This window comes from Podarcis liolepis (assembly GCF_965112155.1).
Source record: "Podarcis liolepis genome assembly, chromosome: 7".
NCBI classification, from domain to species: domain Eukaryota; kingdom Metazoa; phylum Chordata; class Lepidosauria; order Squamata; family Lacertidae; genus Podarcis; species Podarcis liolepis.
Genome location: NC_139561.1, coordinates 11,963,043 through 11,986,429, shown reverse-complemented (window position 1 = coordinate 11,986,429; position 23,387 = coordinate 11,963,043). Strand labels below are relative to the sequence as shown.

Genomic DNA, 23,387 nt, shown 5'->3' with positions numbered 1-23,387 from the left:
TTTTCTCTGGTTAGCCTCTGTTATTTTCTCCTACTGGTAGCGAACCCACTTAAAGACTCTATACAGGCTCTTGGATACCCCATAAGGGAAAAAGGGCAGATTTTGTTTACAACACCAGCACTGCGATGTTAAGTGTGAGATAGATGTGGGACAGAAGCCCCAGTACAGTGCATGAACAATGAAAAGGACTTATTTTGTTGGTCTGAAGTTCTTCAAGTTGCAGTTCCTAGCTGGGGGTGGATATATATATATATATTTTAAAAAGCCTCTTCATTTGAAGCCTCTGTTATAAGAATTTTAAGGCCTCAGATATAGAATAAATGTATGTATGGAAGGGAGAGCTGGACCATAAAGAAGGCTGATCACTGAAGAATTGATGCTTTTGAATTCTGGTGCTGGAGGAGACTCTTGAGAGTCCCATGGACTGCAAGAAGATCAAACCTCTCCATTCTGAAGGAAATCAGCCCTGAGTGCTGACTGGAAGGACAGATCCTGAAGCTGAGGCTCTAGTACTTTGGTCACCTCATGAGAAGAGAAGACTCCCTGGAAAAGACCCTGATGTTGGTGTGATAAGAATTTTAAGGTCTTGGATATATCTTAAATGTTCATAAATGTACCAACCTAGCACCTACATAGATCAGCACAGGAAACCCAACCTGAAACCATTTTTGATTCCCAAACTGACCAAATGTTTTCTCTGAAAGGTCAAAGGAAAATGGAAAAGCCTCCCCATTGTCTTTTCCTTCACAAATCCTGTCTTAAGGGTATGTCTGTCTGTGTTTGAATAGGGTGAGCCTGTGACCTTGCTCGGGAACTAAGTACAGTGGTACCTCGGGTTAAGTACTTAATTCGTTCTGGAGGTCCGTTCTTAACCTGAAACTGTTCTTAACCTGAAGCACCACTTTAGCTAATGGGGCCTCCCGCTGCTGCCGCCGCACCGCCGGAGCACGATTTCTGTTCTCATCCTGAAGCAAAGTTCTTAACCTGAGGTACTATTTCTGGGTTAGTGGAGTATGTAACATGAAGCGTCTGTAACCTGAGGTACCACTGTATATGTGCTTGCCTTGTACAGTTATGAATATATATATATATATGACCGTAAATTCTTATAACAATATAGGAAGTGACCTCTGGTGCCCATAGAGAGTGATATGGTGACAGGCACAGAGGTCAGCAGTAGGTGGCACCAGAAGCGGCTATAGGCAGAGTTGACCGATTGCAGTTTTGTTCCCATCATCCTCCCTGATGAGATTTACTAGGAGAAACATCTAGACCAAGGAGGAGGAAGGCGACAGATAACTCCACCCCCCTGGCCCACTTAAAAGCTAGAAAGCGGGCACACTGAGAGGTTGGGGGTGCCCCACTTCCCCTCATTGACCACCCACCGCTGCTTGTTTGTATGTACTCCTTTTCTCAGGCACCTGCTGTCTCCCCCCACCCCATCATAAAAAACCCCCAGCCCCTGTTCCCACCTCCCTTGCTCTCCCTCCAACACCTTCCTTCTGGGCTGCCTCCGCCTCCTTTCCTTTCATGTTTAGGTGATAAGGTAAAGGTAAAGGGACCCCTGACCATTAGGTCCAGTCGTGACCGACTCTGGGGTTGCAACATTCATCTCGCTTTACTGGCCGAGGGAGCCGGTGTACAGCTTCCGGGTCGTGTGGCCAGCATGACTAAGCCGCTTCTGGCGAACCAGAGCAGCGCATGGAAATGCCGTTTACCTTCCCGCCGGAGCGGTACCTATTTATCTACTTGCACTGGTGTGCTTTCGAACTGCTAGGTTGGCAGGAGCAGGGACTGAGCAACAGGAGCTCACCCCGTTGCGGGGATTCAAACCGCCGATCTTCTGATTGGCAAGTCGTAGGCTCTGTGGTTTAACCCAGAGCGCCACCCACGTGCCCCCTGTGTCCCTGCGTTTAGGTGATACACCGTTGCTAATCCGAGCAGGAGGTTTCTGGAATCATGCAAATAGGTGTTTGAACAGGGTTTTTTTAATTACTTGTATATGCATTCTTCTGCCTCCACTATCACAAAACAGCAAAACAGAGATCTTTTTGAGATGTGCCAAAACAGTCTCTGCATTTCTTTTTCCAGCGAAAGGAGCAAACACAAGACAAGAACAGGCACTTTCAGCAGCAAAGTGGCGAGAAAGGCTGCCCCCTGCTGGTGAGGAGGAGGGCATGATTTTAACTGTCTCCACACACCTGTGGAAAAGAAATGTTAGCAGGCAGACGTTAAGACCCTGAAAACAGGTTTGCCCCTCCAGGAGAAAAAGCTTTACAATGGGACGTGCCGATCTTAATAGAGCCATAAGGGCAGGAGTCTTAGGTTGGGCTGAAGCTAAGGCCTCTCCCCACACAACTGCCCCCTCCCCAGGTTGGGGGTACTATTCGTTCTCTAAGCAAAAGCCAGCACAATTCAGGTACCAGATTCCATTCTTCCCTCTGTGTGGCGCCCAATCAGAGCCTGAAGGAATAAAACTCCTGGTGTCCGATGAAAAGTCCATCCAGCTCTAACTTCCCACAGCAGGGAACCAGATTCCTCCCATTTGCTGCTATTTTGGCCCAGCGAGAAGTATTTGGAGGTAGACTGCGTCTAAAGCTGGAGGTTCCATTTCTTTGTCATTGCAGCTGATGCATCCATTCATAGAATTCACCACCACCATAAAGTTGGTCTGACTTGCTCTCTAAAGCCAGAGGACATGACCACATCCTTGCAATAACCAGTGATCCGGAAATCCTGGCCCAACCCACCACCTTGTGGAACAAACCCACTACATCGCTGCTTGCAGCCTAGCCAGGAATAGCAGAGAACACCTGAAAGTTGGGTTTGCATACAGACATACAGGGAAATGGAGAGAAGGATCCAGCTTGCCATCCGCCCAGCCACCAATACAAACCGACGACATCACCCTAGGCAGAGTCAGACCACCAGATCCATGCAGCTTGGTGCTATCTACACTGACTGGCAATGGATCTCCAGGGTCTCGGGCAGGGAGCGCCCCCAGCTCTACCCGGAGGTGCCAGAGATCCCTTCTGCGTACAGAGCAAGGGCTCCCTCAATGAGCAACTGCCTCCCCATAAAAATTAGAAGAGGCTAGCCTTCATGATTAGAATAAGGTAAAGGTAAAGGGACCCCTGACCATTAGGTCCAGTCGTGGCCGACTCTGGGGTTGCGGCGCTCATCTCGCTTTATTGGCCAAGGGAGCCGGCGTACAGCTTCTGGGTCATGTGGCCAGCAGGACTAAGCCATGAACCAGAGCAGCGCACGGAAACACCGTTTACCTTCCTGCCAGAGCAGTACCTATTTATCTACTTGCACTTTGCCGTGCTTTCGAACTGCTAGGTTGGCAGGAGCAGGGACCGAGCAACGGGAGCTCACCCTGTCACGGGGATTCGAACTGCCGACCTTCTGATCGGCAAGCCCTAGGCTCTGTGGTTAAACCAAGAGCGCCACCCGCGTCCATCATGATTAGAATAAAGAGCTGGTTTAAACAGGAAGGTGCCTTTTCCTGTTGGTCCATCTAGGTCAGTGCTTCCTACACTGACTGGCAGTGGCTCTCTGGGCTTCAGGCAGGAGTTTTCCCCAGCCTTACCTGAACAGGTGTGCTCCTACAGAACTACTGCATCTCCCTTGCAGGCCTGCCTCCAAATTGATGGGGCTGTTTCCCCTCTTCTCTGCCCACCTCCCCCCACCACTAAAAAGCCCCCAACTTTCTTTTAAGATGGCTGGTTACTTTCTTTTTCAAGTGTGGGCATTTATTTGGTCCTCTGGGAGATATTTTTAAAATAAAAAAACTGGCTTTATGACAGACATAAACACCAACTCTGCTCTCAAGACGTAAAGGAAGCGGCGTCCTAACTGCGGACACACAGGCCAGCCAATCAGCGCTGCACACAGCCATGACCGACACAAGGGCTAGCCAATCAGCGCTGCGAGAGCCAGCTTGCTCTAAATAAACTGGCAAACCAGGTTGTCTTCAAAAAAAGGGATCCTTCTCAAGGGCAGCAATGGAAGAGGATTATTGGCTGTGCAAATTTAAAGGGGCCAGGAAGGGATGCTTCGCCATCAACCACGCGAAAGAAAGAAAGTGCTGAAAAGGGAGGTTTTATAGTTATATGTATATATGTCTCTCTAAAAAATCCAGCCAAGCCTTGCAGCGCCACAAACTTTCACTCTGCCACCTCCGGCTCAATGGTTATGCTGCTGTTGGTGACTCTGATGCCGTACCAGCCAGCCCAATACTGGGTGTCGCTGCCTCCGTGGTGAAGGATGACGTGGCGGACTCCACGAGGGTAATCGTGAAACGTGTGCGAGACCTGGAGAGAGAGATGGGATAATAATAATAATAAGTATTAAAAACAGTACAGCATTAAATATTAAAAACTTCCCTAAACAGGGCTGCCTTCAGATGTCTTTTAAAGATAGGATAGCTGCTTATTTCCTTCACATCTGATGGGAGGGCGTTCCACAGGGCGGGTGCCACTACTGAGAAGGCCCTCTGTCAGGTTCCCTGTAACCTCACTTCTCGCAATGAGAGAACCGCCAGAAGGCCCTTGGTGCTGGATCTCAGTGTCCGGGCTGAACGATGGGGATGGAGACGCTCCTTCAGGTATACAAGACCGAGGCCGTTTAGGGCTTTCAAGGTCAGCACCAACACTTTGAATTGTGCTCAGAAACGTACTGGGAGCCAATGCAGATCTCTCAGGACCGGTGTTATGTGGTCCCGGCGGCGACACCCAGTCACCAGTCTAACTACCGCATTCTGGATTAATTGCAGTTTCCGGGTCACCTTCAAAGGTAGCCCCACATAGAGCGCATTGCAGTAGTACAAGCGAGAGATAACTAGAGCATGCACCACTCTGGTGAGACAGTCTGCGGGCAGGTAGGGTCTTAGCCTGCATACCAGGTAGAGCTGGTAGACAGCCGCCCTGGACACAGAATCAACCTGCGCCTCCATGGACAGCTGTGAGTTCAAAATGACTCCCAGGCTGTCCAGAGGAAGAGGTTTGGATGCTGCAAAGTTTCTGATCGCATCGTAAGGCCACCTTCGCGGGATAAAGAAGCAAAAGGTCCGAACATCCCAGCATCCTCTTCTCCAGGTAGCCAATCGGACGTTGCGACATCAGGAGCCTCGCGAGGCACAGAGGCAGCAGCCCTCTGCTGATCTTTTAAGGCTGTAGACCTGCTCAGAGTAGACCTACCAAAGTTACCTGACCACTGGGCAAGATTACAGTGGTGCCCCGCAAGACGAATGCCTCGCAAGACGGAAAACTCGCTAGACGAAAGAGTTTTCCATTTTGGAGGTGCTTCGCAAAACGAATTTCCTATGGGCTTGCTTCGCAAGACGACAATGTCTTGCGAGTTCCTGCTGGTTTTTCCCCCCTCCCCCCCTTTTCTAAGCCGCTAAGCCGCTTATCAGCTGATCAGATCAGCAGATAAGCCGCTAAAAGCCGCTAATAGCGCTAATCCGCTAATCCTTCAATGGGCTTGCTTCGCAAGACGAAAAAACCGCTAGACGGAGAATCACAGAACGGATTCTTTTCGTCTTGCGAGGCACCACTGTACTGCAATGCGCTCTGCGTGGGGCTGCCCTTGGGGGTGGTTCGGAAACTCCAGCTGGTGCAGAATGCTGCGGCCAGATTGCTGATGGGTCAAGACCACATGACACCGTTGTTAAAGCATCTCCCCTGCCTGCCTGTCTACTGCCAAGCCAGGTTCAAGTTCCTTGCACTAATTTACAAAGCCTTGAACAACTTTAGGTCCTGGCTACCTCAAGCGTCCCCTGAACCCTTATCTCCCAGCTCAAGCACTGACATCCACTGCAGCAGTGTTATTTCACAACTCACTTGACAACAAGAAAACGAGCTTTTAGTGTCATCGGCCCAGTCCTGTGGAACTCTCTGCCACTAGAGGTTCAGGCAGGTGCGCCTTTTGTGCCGACGTTTAAATGCCTGCTGAACTTTTCTATTCCTCCAGGCCTATGCAGACTTTTAAGAATACATTTTTTCCAGAGTTTCCTCTGGTACCTCTGGTTACGGATTTAATTTGTTTCGGAGTGCCATGCGAAACTCCAAAAATCCGTAACTAGAGGCACAGCTTCTGCGCACACACGTGGCGCGATAGAGAACTTCTGCGCATGCATGAGCGGAGAAACGTGGAAGTGTTTCCAGGTTTGCCGTGGCCATAACCCAAAGATTCCATAACCTGGAGGTTACACAACATGAGGTACCACTGTATATGGTTTTCTATATGTTGTAAGCCACTATGGTGGTTTTTTTTTTTTTTAAACGAATAGTGGTCTACAAATATATTTCTATAAATAAATGAACTGGTGTACCTGAATATCAGTTAATGGGAATCACAGGTAGGGAGATCCCTGTTTCTGCCCTCGAACTGGCCACTTTGCAGGATGCTGGACTACACGAGCCCCACGAGGACCACAAACCGGCAAAAAACAAATGCCCACCTTGCGGTTGTGCTCTGGGGGAAGGCAGAGCCATGCCAGGCCCACCCCACTGCCCCGCCCCACCCTGATGCCTTCACCTCGTGCCATGTTGCATCGCTCCACGCTTCAATGACCACGTCTTCGGGGTGAAATTCTTGCAGGACGATGTAGTCTGTGGAAAGAAGCTCCACCCGGAGCTGGTAGCGACAGCCGCAGTCATGTCGGGCGGCATACCTAGGATGCGGAACACGAGGAATAGAAGGATGTCACAACTGGACAGGTGGGGGCAGACCCCAGCTCTAACCTTGCGTCTTTGCAGCATCCAGGGCCGGATTTAGGTTTGATGAGGCCCTAAGCTCCTGACAGGTAATGGGGCCCTTTCTATGTCCAGCTGTCCTTTGTCAACAACAAATTGCCACTGTTTTTTGTGTTGAATATATGCTATTTATGGACCTAAAGCCATTTGCACATAACAAAAGATGTACATCATAGGAGCCTACACAACACAAAACACTGTTGCTGTATGTAGGTTTTATTTTATTTGTTTTTTATCTTATATTTTGGAAATGAACATCCAGGTTTTTTTCCTTTAAAATTTTTGGGGGCCCCCAAGAGAGTGGGGTCCTAAGCTAGAGCATGTTTAGCTTATACGTAAATCTGGCACTGGAGGTCGGTAGTGCGGTGTCAAATTTGGAAGTTCTGGGGCCCTTCCTCCAAGGCCACCCTACCGGCTCACAGCCACACACCTGCAATTATCTTATAATTATATAATACTAATAACAAGGGAATGGGATGCAGGTGGTTAAACCACAGAGCCTAAGACTTGCTGATCAGAAGGTCGGCGGTTCGAATCCCCGCGACGGGGTGAGCTCCCTTTGCTCAGTCCCTGCTCCTGCCAACCTAACAGTTCCAAAGCACGTCAAAGTGCAAGTAGATAAATAGGTACCGCTCCAGCGGGATGGTAAACGGCGTTTCCGTGCGCTGCTCTGGTTCGCCAGAGGCGGCTTAGTCATGCTGGCCACATGACCTGGAAGCTGTACACTGGCTCCCTCGGCTAGTAAAGTGAGATGAGCACCGCAACCCCAGGGTCGGTCACAACTGGACCTAATGGTCAGGGGTCCCTTTATCTTTACCTTTACCTTTAATAATGAGGGGTGCATTGCAACTATCAGTGCAGATCTCCACAAGTTGCTTGGATCTACTACTTTCATGGGCAAATGATTTGGAGTGCGGCACTATCAATTTTCAAGGTGACTTTAGAAGTTCCACTGTACGTAATAAAAGCTTGCACACCATACCCTTGAAACCTTGCATTTCAGTGCTCCTAAATGCTGAGCTTTTTTTCTTTTGTAAATTTATTTATTTTCCACAGTTACATTTCCACAATTAAAAACAAAAGTTAACTCACGTTTCTACCAGATCTGGATTTATACAGATACATTTTCACGAACCTTCTCTTTGAGATTCTTTGAATCTCTAGACTTCCCTGCATACCCTCTTCTGGCTCCTTATATAAACAAAATTCTGCTGCATTTCCATACTTAGGTAAAGGGTAAAGAGACCCCTGACCATTAGGTCCAGCCGTGGCCGAATCTGGGGTTGCAGCGCTCATCTCGCTTTATTGGCCGAGAGAGCCGGTGTACAGCTTCCAGTTCATGTGGTCAGCATGACTAAGCCGCTTCTGGCGAACCAGAGCAGGCACGGAAACGCCCTTTACCTTCCTGCTGGAGTGGTACCTATTTATCTACTTGCAGTTTGATGTGATTTCGAACTGCTAGGTTGGCAGGAGCTGGGACCGAGCAACAGGAGCTCACCCCGTTGCGGGGATTCGAACTGCCGACCTTCTGATTGGCAAGTCCTAGGCTCTGTGGTTTAACCCACAGCGCCACCCGCGTCCCATTTCCATACTTACACTTATCCAATTATTATTTCCCTTAATTTTATCTAATCTTCTACTAGTTGCAAGTGTTCACTGAAAATCCTGCCACTGTATTGTTACGGAAGGGGGGGGGGGCATGTCTTCTTCACTACAATATATTTGCTCAATTTCTCTAGGACTCCATCACCCCTCCCCTGTCCTCCATAATCTCTCAAGTAATCCTGTCAAAATCACTCTGCCAAACCTTTCCTCGGGCAATGCCAGGTGACAGACTATGCGTACATGGACCATTGTCTTCTCAGGATGTGCTTATCTGCGCATATCTCCAGCTCTGCATATTCCCCCCTCCCTCCTCCATATGTTAATCCAGTGTAACCCAACCTCTCCTTAATGTATTCATGATGTAATCTGTGTAACCCAACCTCTTCCTAATGTATTCATGATGTAACTGGGATGTATTTTGCACTGTATTCTGGGACATGGAGGGAAATTTCAAAAGTTCATGTCACCCCTTTCTCTCTGTTCAATCTCGCCTTGAACCTGTTGCGCAATAAACTTGGATCTTCTGCAGTTTGCTCCTGCGTCCGGCTGAGCTCATTTTCTTCCGCAGGGACCCACGGACTTAGTCCGATGAGCTGGGTGGCAGAGTAACCCCGCACCCAGATTTTTCCGTAACAGTATCAACCTGTTTACAGTTTATAGCTTGTTTATAGCTTTGAAGCACACAGAACAACTCGTTTCCCACATGCCTTCTCCAGAGGGACCCTAGGAGCCCGTTCTCAGTGGCCGACTTGCCTCTTTTCACTCCAATTGGCTCCCGTTGGCACAAAGGGTTAGAAGACTCCTTCTCAGTGGCTAAAAAGCTCCACTTTTGTGCCGATTGGTCAGCTCTGGGATACTGGAGGCAGAGACCCCACTGCAGAAATAGTATCTAGACCCAGGGCCACCACCCCATTGGAGGAGATTAACGGTGAACATACCTTTGCAAATAGTTACCCCTGCAAGGAATTAAGTGTGCCTCATTCTATAGCAAATAAAGTGGGCTTTCAGTGCTGTTACCCCTTCCTCCCGTTTTTGTGCCCTCCTTTCTCTGAGTTCTCTCCTCCCGCCCACCCCAATTTACTTACCAATCCTTCACCACAATAGCTGGCTTGACCTCGTCCATCAGCTCATCCCAGTAGCCATGATTCTTTAAGGTAACAAGCTGGTTTTTGAGGCAGAGCCTGCAAAGGCACATTGGAGGTGTTCAAAGGTACCAGTGGTTCAAAAGGGGGGGGGCAGGGAGTGCATGTGGCAGGGAGGAGAGGTTTGCAACAAGCAAACAAACACCTTCAGAGTCACTTTCTTGAGAGGGAGGGAGACCACACCCCTGAGATTCCCGTTGGGCCATTTTGATCTCTTCTCCATCGGGCCATAATAATAATAATAATATTTGTACCCTGCCCATCTGGCTGGGTTTCCCCAGCCACTCTGGGAGGCTTCTAGCAAAGATTAAAAATAAATACATCAAAATGTCACACATTAGAATCATAGAATCATAGAATCATAGAGTTGGAATAGACCACAAGGGCCATCGAGTCCAACCCCCTGCCAAGCAGGAAACACCATCAGAGCACTCCTGACATATGGTTGTCAAGCCTCTGCTTAAAGACCTCCATTAAAAACTTCCCTGAACGGGGCTGCCTTCAGATGTCTTCTAAATGTCAGGTAGTTGTATCTCTTTGACATCTGATGGGAGCGCGTTCTACAGGGCGGGTGCCACCACCGAGAAGACCCTCTGCCTGGTTCCCTGTAACCTCACTTCTCTCAGGGAGGGAACTGCCAGGAGGCCCTCAGCGCTGGACCTCAGTGTCCGGACAGAACGATGGGGGTAGAGACGCTCTTTCAGGTAGACTGGGCTGAGGCCGTATGCCAATGCTTTTCTTGTAGGGGGGAAAAGTGCCGGTATTCACCAGCAAATGGAGCAGTGCATGAGGGAGGGGCGTAGCCTGATGCCAAGGCTGGACAGTGAGGGCGGGTTAGCTGCTTGGTGCTCCTGCCCATGTGAAGAGGCCTCCCCTGCCTGGCTTTGGGAAGGAGGCAGCAGGGCTCCAAAATCCTGTCAGAGCATCGTGCATCCTTCCCAAAGCTGGGCAAGCGCTTCCCCAGGCTTGGGGAAGTATGCGCAATACTCTGACAGGATTTTGGAGCCCTCCAGTCTCCCCCGCAAAAGGTGGCAGTACTGCACACCGCCAGAGAAAAAGCTCTAGGAAACCGCTAAGGATTTTTTCTGAGCTGAGCCGAAGCAGTGAAAACAGCTTCCGGGACTGGAAAGTCTCAGTGCAGATTTAATAATCAATTTTTTATTTATACCCCACCCTTCCCGGTTCAAAAACCGGGCTCAGGGCAGCTAACAACAAATTTAAAACACTTAATTGTAAAAACAGCATAAAATACAGTATAAAAACATGAATAACAATAAAATTCAAAATTCAGAAATCAATTTAGGGGAAATAAGCATTAGATAATCCCCAGGGCTAGCTGGGCCCTACTTGGGCCAGCAAGGAGGCCGGAGGAGAATTAGTTGTGGGGTCTCAGAGCGGGTGATCTTCATAAAAGGGGAGGGAAGAAAAGGGAAATAAAAGATCAGGCTGAATTCAAATTAAATTTAAGGGGGGACAGAAGGACTAATGGGGCAAACAAACGCGTCAACCCAATTTTACGGGAGGAATGAGGAAGCTGCGTCGCTCTGGGACACAGTTCTCATCATCTCCAGTCATCGGCTCTGCTGGCTGAGGGGGAAGGTCTAAAATATCCTGAAGGCCACAGGTTCACCATATTTGAACCGTTACTTGTCTTTGCTGCCCCTAGCTAACACCGTCAGAACTCCGCTTCCTTTTAATGCTGAGCTGGAGAAGCTCCAGATGTTGTATGACAACACCTCCCATTATCTCATGCTGACTGGGGCTGATGGGAGTCCTGGATGGCTACAGGTTCCTCATCCCTGAACTCCATCACTTGCCTTTACTGCCCCTGGCTACCACCGTAACTGTCAGTTTGCATTTCTTAGTGCAAAAAGCATCGCTCTGATATGTAGAGATCTTTCCTATTCTACTTATTCTGGAAGCTTTGTAGTGATCAGGTGGGATTGCTATGAGGAATTATAACAAATATAGAGTAAACCATCTGTGTCAGCAATGAAAGCATTGCATTGACTGGGTTTAAACTATTTTGATATGATTCTTGATCATTCCAAACCTCTGCATCCCTGTTCCACTTCTCTTGCTTGACCAGTCACGTACACTGCCAGTTGCTTTGCCAGGCATGCCTCCTGGGCCATAAAGAAAGTGGGCAAGTTTCTTTGGTGCAGCTTTTCTGATATGTTAATCTTAGGATGTTAATCTTAGGGAAGGTGATAATGATCGCTGTCTTCCTGGCCATCCATCTTATCAAGTGTATTGCTTGTTCATGACCTCAGGGGTTGCCAAAGGCACTCCTTTGTAGTTCTGTTTTGTTTACCCCAGAAATATGTGTGCTTAATTAGTTTCGGTAGTTTAACTTTGTCCCCACTTGGGGTTTGTTGAAATGCTTAGAAGATATCTGATTGGTTCTTACGAACACTCTGTAAAAAGTTCTTTTGTGAATAAAACGACCTGGGCTAGAGGGTGGAGACAGAGATTCTTATACTCACCCTTCCCAGAGTCTTGCTGGTTCAAGCCTCTGAGTGTAGAAGAAGAAGAAGTTTGGATTTGATATCCCGCTTTATCACTACCCGAAGGAGTCTCAAAGCGGCTAACATTCTCCTTTCCCTTCCTCCCCACAACAAACACTCTGTGAGGTGAGTGGGGCTGAGAGACTTCAAAGAAGTGTGACTAGCCCAAGGTCACCCAGCAGCTGCATGTGGAGGAGCGGAGACGCGAACCCGGTTCCCCAGATTACGAGACTACCGCTCTTAACCACTACACCACACTGGCTCTCTTTCTTATTAATCAGAGTTCAATCCTTCCTTTGCTTTGGGAACGCCTCAAGCTTCTCCGTGTGACAGAAACAAGCAGAAGGTTCATGATCTTTGGGTTATTCCTTCAGAGAAGCTGAGTACAGCTGGCTTAAACTGGTTCTGTTATCACTTTCAGTCAAGGTCATGCTGACTATAAAAGTAGGGCCAGAAGGAGTCTGGGTTTCACTTCCTATTCCTATCTCTTTTCCTTCTCGTGTGGTGTTTTGCACATAGTATGCTTAGTGTTAAGGTTTAGACTTATTCTAAGTTATTGTAAGTTTAAGTTACTTCTGCTGCAACTGGATTTCTTATGGACAGTGCCAATCCTGTATGTATTTTATTTGTGACCATTATGCTCATTTGCCTTCAGTAGCAGTAAAGCTCTGCTGGATAAAATACAATTGCCTCTGGTCTATTTTTTGGGAATCCTGCAACGTTTAAGTTTTTACTTTGCTAACTATGTCGGAGTTCTGCTCTGGATCAGTATTGAGTAGAATTCCATGACAATAACCACTCTGCCTTCTTTTAACTGAAATAAAAAATTAAGGTCTTATGTATATAATAAAGGTTCATAAATGTACCAAGCAAACACGTACATAAATATATAAACCACATGTCTGAAGCTGCACAGGAGAACAGCCATGTTGCCATTTTGACTCCCAAACTGGCCAGGTGTTTTTTTCTGCAAAGTCAAATGGAAAAGCCTCCCCGTTGTCTTTTCCTTCACAAACCCTGTCTTATCTGTATATGAATAGGGTGAGCCTGTGATCTGGCTCAGGAACTAAGTATTTATCATTACAAAAGATTGGCCAGGCTCCCCAGGGAATCAATCCAGTAAGCATTAACAGGTAATCTGCCAGACAGGAGATAAACAACGACAGGAGGTAAACAAAGCACTCAGATTTCCGCTGTAGACCTCCCTTTCCGTGATGTAGGTATGATGTATCTGGGGGGTGGTCTTAAGCTACACCCCTTCTGTGATGTATGTATGATGTTTCTGGGGGTGGTCTTGGACTCCAGGGCTGGCAATTTAAAATGTATATAAGGGGGGACACACCTTGGTTCTGGGTCCTCCTCCTTCTCCTGTGTGTGAAGGGGGCACCCTGTTGCAACTGTTCAATAAAGATCAGGCTTACAAGCCGCTTTGCTTCTCAATATTCTCTGGTTGGCCTCTGTTCTTTCCTCTGACTGATGGGGAACCTACAAAGGACTCTATAAGGGCTCTTGTGTCCCCCGTAAGGGAATAAGGGCAGATTTTTGTTTATTACATAACACAGAGATGAGGGACCTGTGGCCCTCTAGGTGTTGCTGGACTCTGACTCCCATCATCCTGGAGCATGGCTACTAGAAGCCCAACAACTTCTCAAAGCCACAGATCCCCCACCAACATCTGACAGGCAGCCACGATGACCCTACCTCCTGCTCTCTTTGGCAACCAGACAATGAGGCCAATCTGATCTCACTTTTCAGCATGGGTTACTTCCAATACTAGTCCTACTCAGAGTAGACCCACTGCAGTCAAGGGACATGACTGACTATGGTCCATTTCCCCCCTCAATGGGTCAATTCTCGAATGGAACGTAGTCGGTATCTGGATGAAAACTGGTGCACCCTAGGAATCTCATTTCATTTTAAAAATAAATAAAAAATGGAAGTTACTAGTCCTCAAGACTGATTTAGGTCCAGGAATTTCAGCTGGCCTGTCTCTCAGTAGGACTTGGCTGGAGACAACCCAGAGGGTGGCATCTGGGTGCAAACTGGCACACCCGAAAAGGAAGAAGTTTGTCAGGTACAGCGCTAAGATCTTTCACGTAAGACCCACAATCCTCACCCGTAAGATGTCACGAAGTATTTGCGGACGTGCGGGTCAGGAAATTCCCTCCCATGGTTTCCAGGAAGGTCCTCAATCTTCCACTCGTCCCCTCCATTCTGTTCAATTTTCCAGGAGTTGAAGCCCGCTGTAGGGGAAAGCAGAAAGAGAAGATATAATGAAAGCAGAGGACACCGTCACTGTCCAATTGGCAGTGACCTTTTCCAAGTCCCTTGACAAGTTCATAGAGCTGAAGGAGGAAACTGAAAGAGAGGCACTCATTTCCACTTCCTCTTTCACTTTGATGTGCTTTTCAAGGCTCTGAATTGCTCTGACCGCTCTTGACACTTTACCAGATCCTTCCATAGCTCAGTCGGCAGAGCATGAGACTCTTTAACCTCAGGGTTGTGGGTTGGAGCCCCACGTGGGGCGAAAGATTCCCTCATTGCAGCGGGTTTAACTAGATAACCCTTGTGGTCCATAGCTGTCAACTTTCAGATTTGAAAATAAGGGATCAGCAGCCTCGAAAATAAGGGATCAGCAGCCTCACGAGTCCCGGGGACAGTCTACGGGATATCTAACAATCTGGGATAGCAGCGGGAAGCAGCGCTGGAATAAGGGAATTTCCCACAGAAAAAGGGAATGTTGACAGCTATGTCGTGGTCCCTTCTAAGTCTACCATTCTATGATTCCATGACAGTGATCACTACGGCTGTTCTTTTCTCTTTATTTTTCGCCCATTGTTTTTTATTGAGTTTCAAAGGCTTTCAACAATCTGACACCGTGACAGAAACCAGAGCGCACGGAAACGCTGTTTACCTTCCCACCAAAGCGGTACCTATTTATCTGCTTGCACTGGCGTGATTTCGAACTGCTAGGTTGGCAGGAGCTGGGACAGAGCAACAGGAGCTCGCTCCGTCGTGGGGATTCGAACCGCCGATCTTCTGTTCGGCAAGCCCAAGAGTCTCGGTGGTTTAGACCACAGCGCCACCCGCCTCCTTTTTACATCCCATCCAGGGACAAACGCTCAGGTCGGGAAGCAGGGAGGGCGAAGGGTGTGGCTTGTGGAGAAGGGGGCATGGCTCGCAAAATTCCTGAGGGCCAGACAGAAAGGCCTCGAGGGCCGCATCCCATCATCCAGACTTTTGAGGCCCAGCTCAACGCCACCCGCACCCCACCAACGTTTGAAGGAAGGGTGCTCTAAATCAGCTTGAAATCGGCGCCAAATAATAATAATAATAATAATAATAATAATAATAATAATAATGATAATTTATTTATACCCCGCCCATCTGGCTGGGTTTCCCCAGCCACTCTGGGCGGCTTCCAACAAAACACTAAAATACAATAACCTTTTAAACATTAAAAGCTTCCCTAAACAGGGCTGCCTTCAGATGCCTTCTAAAAGTTTGGTAGTTATTTTTCTCTTTGACATCTGATGGGAGGGTGTTCCACGGGGCAGGTGCCACTACCAAAAAGGCCCTCTGCCTGGTTCCCTGTAACTTAGCTTCTTGTAGTGAGGGAACCGGCAGAAGGCCCTCAGAGCTGGACCTCAGTGTCCGGGCAGAACGATGGAGGTGGAGACGCTCCTTCAGATATACTGGACCGAGGACGTTTAGGGCTTTAAAGGTCAGCACCAACTCTTTGAATTGTGCTCGGAAACATACTGGGAGCCAGTGTAGGTCTTTCAAGACCGGTGTTATATGGTCTCGGTGGCCACTCCCAGTCACCAGTCTTGCTGCCGTATTCTGGATTAGTTGTAGTTTCCGGGTCACCTTCAAATGTAGCCCCACATAGAGCACATTGCAGTACTTCAAGTGGGCGATAAACAGAACATGCACTACTCTGGCGAGACAGTCTACGGGCAGGTAGGGTCTCAACCTGCGTACCAGATGGAGCTGGTAAACAGCTGCCCTGGACACAGAATTGACCTGCGCCTCCATGGACAGCTGTGAGTCCAAAATGACTCCCAGGCTGCACACCTGGTCCTTCAGGGGCACAGTTACCCCATTCAGGACCAGGGAGTCCTCCACACCCACCCGCCTCCTGTCCCCCCAAAACAGTACTTCTGTCTTGACAAGACAAGAACAAACCTTCGGCACAAGGGTTCTGAATTAAGTTCTTCCGCAGGGTGGAGAGGAAGTAGAATATCCTCCAGTCGGGAATGTTCCTATCCGGCGCACGGGGGTGGAACCTTTCAAGGTGACACTTTCGCTTCCACAGCGAAGGGAGGTCCGCCAAGTCGCGCCACAGCGAGCAAACGAGGCGGCAGCGGAGAACCAGCTCCCTGGCGGGGAGCAGGCACAGCACATCGATCAGGATGTCTTCCGGCAAATCTCCGATGTTCACCATCTTACTCTGGGGTGTTCTCAGCTGTCTGCAAAAAAGGGAAAAAAACAATAAATCGGTAAAAGAGCTGTTGAGGGAAGGGCCACATTTATTTATTTATTTTTGAAATAAATTTTCTTTGAATATACAGTGGCGCCCCGCAAGACGAATGCCTCGCAAGACGGAAAACTCGCTAAGAGTTTTCCGTTTTGGAGGTGCTTCGCAAAACGGATTTCCTATGGGCTTGCTTCGCAAGACGAAAATGTCTTGCGAGTTCCTGCTGGTTTTTCCCCCCTTTCCCCCCCTTTTTCTAAGCTGCTAAGCCACTTATCAGCTGATCCGATCAGCAGATAAGCCGCTAAAAGCCGCTAATAGCGCTAATCCGCTAATCCGTCAATGGGCTTGCTTCGCAAGACGAAAAAACCGCTAGACGAAGAGAATCACAGAACGGATTCTTTTCGTCTTGCGAGGCACCACTGTAAAATCATAACATACACATACAACCATACACATCAACGATTAAAAGATTCCTCTGAATCTCTGGACTTCACCTCCATGGGCCCTATTATTAAACCTTTCCTACTGCATCTTTTTCAATAGTCCCACGTTTTAAAGAACTCCATAGTACTTGCTAGGTTACAAGTGTTATTGCAATTCTGCTAATCTTTTCACCTGCTTGCAGTGGTCTCCAAGATAAATTATACGTTTCCCCCATTCTTTGTTGAAGTTTTGGTCTTCTTGGTTCCTGAGCTTTCTGGTCAAGCTTTGCCATTTCGGCATAGTCCAACAACAGTTTTATTTGCCATTCTTCTCTATTCTGTGCGTCTGTCGTTGCATACATAAAGAGTATTTTCTGCTCCCTTGGGATATCAGCACCTACAAATCCTAATAGAAAAGCCTCTGGCTTTTTAAAAATTAAAGTTAATTTAAACAGCTATCCCCTACTACTCCTACTCAGAGTAAAGGTAAAGAGACCCCTGACCATTAGGTCCAGTCGTGGCCGACTCTGGGGTTGCAGCGCTCATCTCGTTTTATTGGCCGAGGGAGCCGGCGTACAGCTTCCAGGTCATGTGGCCAGCATGACTAAGCCGCTTCTGGCGAACCAGAGCAGCACATGGAAACGCTGTTTACCTTCCCGCTGAAGTGGTACCTATTTATCTACTTGCACTTTGACGTGCTTTCGAACTGCTAGATTGGCAGGAGCAGGGACTGAGCAACGGGAGCTCACCCCGTCATGGGGATTCGAACCACCGACCTTCTGATCGGCAAGTCCTAGGCTCTTGGTTTAACCCACAGCGCCACCCACGTCCCCCTACTCAGAGTAGACCCATTGAAATTACTGGATATGCCTGAGGTCCAATGGGTCTACTCTATGAGTAAAAGTGAGTTGAATACAACCCATATTGTACAATAATAATTTTAAGCAAAAAATAAAACATTGCAAAAGATAAATAAATCCTGGCATAGGGTTAGCATGAAATAATTTATAGACTGCTCCCCCCATCCCTGGCGTTTCAGAAGTGTATTGGTCTCAGCACCTGAACAGAACCTCCATATTCCAAGGCAATATACCTGACACTGTGTTCGGTCAAGAGGGAAGCAGGCCATCTCCTTCATGCTTTCATGCCTTGATGAAGGCTTCTGTGGAAAGCAGATTGTCGAAACTAGAGATAAGTGTCCCCCCCCCCCACTGGCTCTTATTATAGCTGATCTGAACCTCCATTTGTCAAGGCAGTATACCTCAGAGGATCATATGGGGGTGGAGTAGGAACAGCAGGGAAGGCCCTGCTTTCTTGAGAACTTCCTTAGAAGCTTCTACCCGGTTGTCACTGGAAACAGAATTATGGGCTAAATGGATTTTTGGAGCCTCCGCAAACCGAGAGTGTCTATCTGAGTGTCAAAATCTGTGGGAAATCTGCTGGGGGGGGGCAGTGCCTGCTCTCCTACTATGCCTGGCAGTTCCCCAACAGTTCTGACAAAATTTCATGGCATAAAAATGGAATTTCCTGGTTCGTTCTTGACACCATTTTGCCACCCTCACCATCTGCTTGAAGGATAAAACTGATGGCTATTCACACAAAAAAAGTCTGGCATAGGGGTTAGAGGGCCTGGAAGAGACCAGGGTTCAAATTGCAATTCAGTCATTAAACTCAGCCCTAACCTCCCTCACAGGGATGTTGTGAGCAGAAAATGATGGGATTGGCAGGGAACCTTGGAAGAAAGGTGGGATATAAATAATAACAGCAATATTTGTAATATGAATTCATTACCATTACTGTTGTCGTTATATTTTATAACCCGCCTTCTTTCCAGACCAGGACTGAAAGCTGCTTACAAAAATTATAATAACAGAGATTAAAAACCTAAAAGCTGAGAACATATAAAAGGTAATCATAGACATTAAGCCACTAATAGAATTGAAACAATATTTTAAAAAATATTAATATACAGATAATAAATACAGCCCTGCAGGATTTAAAAGCCCTTTCTTTAAAAATAAAAATACATAAATCAGTTCCCGAAGGCCTGTTGGAATAAACCAATCTTTATTTAGCGGTTTTAATACCTACCTATCTCTATGCATATGAAGGCTGTTATCAGAGCTGTGAAAGCAGCCCCTATAACTTCTGCCCCAAGGAAACAGAAAGGACTAACAACAGGAGTTCCAGTTCCTGATTTATGTAACTCATTTTTCATTTTGGGTGTGGCTTTAAAGGTTAAAAACATCCCAATGCCATGACAGCCACATGGTTTGGGAGAGGGAGTGTTATGCCAGTTCAGCAATTTAATTCATTGTTAATAAACTACAGACTTCAATGGTGTTTGGTGTTTGTGTACGACAGAGAGAGAGAGAAGAGAAGAGGAGCAGGTTTATACAACAACCCTGTAGTGTGTACCCCACTGTAGCCTTATGAGGCTTTGCCCTCGGGTGGGAAAAATAGTGCGCCTGGGAAAGGGAAGTGGGAGTCAACAGACACTCAAGGAATAGTTTCGGAGAAAAGGCTTTTATTTCTACCATCCATGAACTGGTAGAAGGAGCAAGTGTGATAAGTCACAAAAAGCATGCACGAGTTCACAGTGATGTGCACAAACATATATACCCCTTCCAGATCCCTCCTCCTTTCTCCTCCCTCAGGAGTCCTGCCCATGTTGAGGTTCCTGAGCATGTACAGAAAGCTGTCTTGGGACTATTTGTGGACTCTTGGCACCCTTCCCAGGAAAGGGGATTGAGAGTGGTTCAGCGTGTCCAAAGATGTTGCAACTAGAGTGAGATAAAAGTCAGTCTCAGGCCTGCTCTGACAGAGTCTATTCATTAGCTTTTTGAAGCATTCTTGTACTGATAAAAAGGAACGGTTTGCCCTTGCCACAGCATCTTGTGAGAAAAGCAGAGAAGAGCAGAGAAAAGCTGTTTTGGATTTTTTAGAAGACAAAAGGAATTTTGAACAGTTTCGAGGCCTGGTGGTGGTGGTGGGGGAATTCACGAACAGTTTTAGGGTTTTTGGGGTGATCCTAACTGTTCCCCTACATTCCCCCCTCTTTGTTTTTGGACAGCCTTCTTGAAGGCTCGTCCCAAAATGGGCCACTATCCTTTCCACTGAGGCCACTGATGCTTGCCCCAAGTTTTGGGAGCTGGGAGCTGCCTGCAACTGTTGCTAGGTCAGCTGAACGTCTCCTTTGACGGGGTGCAGTGGCTATCGGGTCAGGAAGCAAACCCCATGCTTGCCACATGTTCTCGTTCTTGAGCAGATACCTCCCGCTTCTGAAGCCAGAAAAAGTTCCTGGCGTGGACTCAGGTGTAACGGTTTGGGCTGGGAAGGTACGATTGCAGATTGTCACTGGCGCTCTTTGATTTATTGACACAAAGCCAGCCAGTAATTCGGTGATGGAATGATCGAGGCTGTAACTGATGATTCATTCCAAGGCACAGTGAGGAGCGCCAGTCCCCTCAGAGCATCTACATGTGCCAAAGTGCAGACGGTGCTAATCTGTGCCATATTAACATGAAGATGCCTATGCAACAACCCTGTCATGTAAAGGTAAAGGGACCCCTGACCACTAGGTCCAGTCGTGACCGACTCTAGGGTTGCGGCGCTCATCTCGCTTTATTGGCCGAGGGAGCCGGCGTACAGCTTCCAGGTCATGTGGCCAGCATGACTAAGCCGCTTCTGGCGAACCAGAGCAGCGCACGGAAACGCCGTTTACCTTCCCACCGGAGCGGTACCTATTTATCTACTTCGAACCCCGGGGGTTAAACCACAGAGCCTAGAACTTGCCGATCAGAAGGTCAACGGTTCGAATCCCCGCGACGGAGTGAGCTCCCATTGCTTGGTCCCTGCTCCTGCAAGCCTAGCAGTTCGAAAGCACGTCAAAGTGCAAGTAGATAAATAGGTACCACTCCGGTGGGAAGGTAAATGGTGTTTCCGTGTCCTGCTCTGGTTCGCCAGAAGCTTAGTCATGCTGGCCACATGACCCGGAAGCTGAACGCTGGCTCCCTCGGCCAAAAAAGCGAGATGAGCACCGCAACCCCAGAGCCGGCCGCGACTGGACCTAATGGTCAGGGGTCCCTTTACCTTTATAGCCTACATATAGTAGGGGGTATTTAAAATGAGAGTCATCATAGCGTCCTTTTCGAAATATGACAACTGTTTGTGCCATTCTAAATTATTTGAATGGTCTCTTGCGCAACAAACCTGCTTCCCAAAAAGATCGGGGTTTTTTTTTGCAAGGAGGAAAGCGATAAGATAAGAAAATAAAATAAAATGTGTGGACACAACACTTGCTTTGACGCAACATCAATACAGTGGTACCTCGGGTTAAGCACTTAATTCATTCCGGAGGTCCGTTCTTAACCTGAAACTGTTCTTAACCTGAAGCACCACTTTAGCTAATGGGGCCTCCTGCTGCTGCCGTGCCGCCAGAGCATGATGTCTGTTCTCATCCTGAAGCAAAGTTCTTAACCTGAAGCACTATTTCTGGGTTAGCGGAGTCTGTAACCTGAAGTGTATGTAACCCGAGGTACCACTGTATCACCTCCCTGCAAGCAAATCAGCCCATTTTGTCTAATCTCTTCTTGCAATCAAATCAAGGCAAAGCCAGAGAGAAATGCCCCATGCCTTGGGGCAACTCTTGAGGCGTGGTCCAGTTCCCATTTCTGATTTCTGAGCAAACGAAACTCGCCACAGCCTTGGGGAGCAAACCTGACCTTTTTACGCGGCGAAGAGAACCAAAATACGGCCAATTTTCAGCACCGCTGTTTATTATTCAACATTTTAAAAACAAACAAACAAGCTTTTCATCACAAATCTGGAAGTATACTTTATAATCGGATTAACGCTCATATTCTTTACCCGGACTTTTTGTTTTAACCCATCTGCAACTGTTCTGTTTTAGATACATCGTAAAGTGAAACAAAAATAATAATATTTCGCTTGGTTATTTAATGTAAAAACATTGGATCAGCCCAGTATCCTGTTCTCACTGTGGGCAACCAGCTGCCCCAACCGGCTGCTCAAAAGCAAGACCCCCAAAAGCAGCAACAACTCCCCCCCCCCGACCCCTGCCCCAAAACTACACACAGAAGCATCAAGATCTCTCTCTCTCTCTCTCTCTCCCCCCCCCCCCCGCTTGTAGTACTGCCTCTATGCTGGTATCGGTAAGCTTTGCATGGCTTAAGGGGAGACTTTTTTTTTCTTTCGGAATGCACCCGGGAGAGGGGGTTGTCCACCGACTCAATCCTACAGACCCCTCTTGCGTTCTCACGTGCAAAAAAACTCTCGCGAAACACACTCGCGCAAAAACAAAAAAACACACGCAACAACCAACCTACCCCTTGTCTGCCTTGCACGAGGTCCCCATCCCTTAAAAAAACAACAACAACTGGATTTTTACCTTTCCAGCGGAGCAATGGAAAAGGAGTCTCTGCCCCGAGCAGCACCCAGTTGCAAAACGGAGAGAATGCAAAAAATGTGGGGAGGGGAGAAAGGGAGAAACAGAAAGTATCCAGGAGGAAATATTAAAATGACAAGCCGGGGGAAGTCCCGCCCGGTGCTTCTCCTCCACCAACCAAACGGCCTCTGCTTCTGCTCCCAGAAGAAGGGAAATCCCAGGCGCCACACAGAGCTGAGAAAAGGTTAGAGTAGTCCCACTGTCGTCAGTCACCAGTTGGGGATTTCCAGGTTCGCTTCCAGCAAGCCATTCAGTTCCGTTTTTTTTTTTTTTTTGGTGTGTTTTTAAAAATATATTTATTAACTTTTCAGAGATTATACAAAAAAAAGCAAAAAACAAAAATACAAAAATAAAAACACATGTAATTTCATTCACTTATTTTCTTTTAACTTACTTCCCAGACCTCCTCATACCTCCCCTTTTTGTATTCCAATTCAAATTATTCATTCAGCAAATCCTCGCCCTTAATTTTCAATTAATTTTACACCTTTCTTTCTTCTTTTTCCCCCCAATTATCTTAATCATTACAGCTGATAACCACTTAAATTCTATCCAACATCATTCTAACATTCACTAATTTTGTAATATTTCCCAAGATAGTCCTTGAATTTCTTCCAATCTTCTTCCGCCATCTCTCTTCCCTGGTCTCGGATTCTGCCAGTCATTTCTGCCAGTCCCATATAGTCTATCACCTTCATCTGCCATTCTTCCAGAGTGGGTAGGTCTTGTGTCTTCCAATACTTTGCAATAAGTATTCTTGCTGCCGTTGTTGCGTACATAAAGAATGTTCTGTCTTTCTTTGGCAACCATTCAGTTCCGTTTGCTGTCTCAACCCGAGCCTCCTGTCGTTGCTATTTTTGAAGGGGTGAAGGTCAGGATGACCAATGGAGAGCCAGGCTAAGGACCTCTAAAGCCATTTAAGAACCTCTGACACCATTTTGAGAGCAAACTAGAAGCTAAAAGCATAAAGTCATTTTTGCAAGCTAAAGACTATTTCTCTTTC

The 23,387-nt window shown here is 47.5% G+C and overlaps 1 protein-coding gene across 6 annotated transcripts; it reads right to left on the bottom strand.

Annotated features, from left to right (window-relative positions):
- Positions 1-1,972: 1,972 nt before the first annotated feature.
- LOC310712083 (F-box only protein 6-like) lies at positions 1,973-22,531 on the bottom strand. 6 transcript variants are annotated; one of them, XM_083514727.1, is made up of 6 exons: positions 22,328-22,531; positions 16,204-16,487; positions 14,132-14,258; positions 9,452-9,547; positions 6,544-6,679; positions 1,973-4,316 (listed from the first exon to the last, which is right to left on the bottom strand). In XM_083514727.1, the coding sequence occupies exons 2-6, from the start codon at positions 16,460-16,462 to the stop codon at positions 4,170-4,172; spliced, it is 765 nt and encodes a 254-aa protein (XP_083370853.1). In that variant the 5' UTR covers positions 16,463-16,487; positions 22,328-22,531; the 3' UTR covers positions 1,973-4,169. The 6 variants fall into 6 exon arrangements, with proteins under 6 accessions (XP_083370853.1, XP_083370856.1, XP_083370852.1 ...); XM_083514730.1 differs by having other exon boundaries at positions 16,204-16,483; positions 22,328-22,509; XM_083514726.1 differs by lacking the exon at positions 22,328-22,531 and adding an exon at positions 22,266-22,309.
- Between the last annotated feature and the right edge of the window lie 856 nt (positions 22,532-23,387).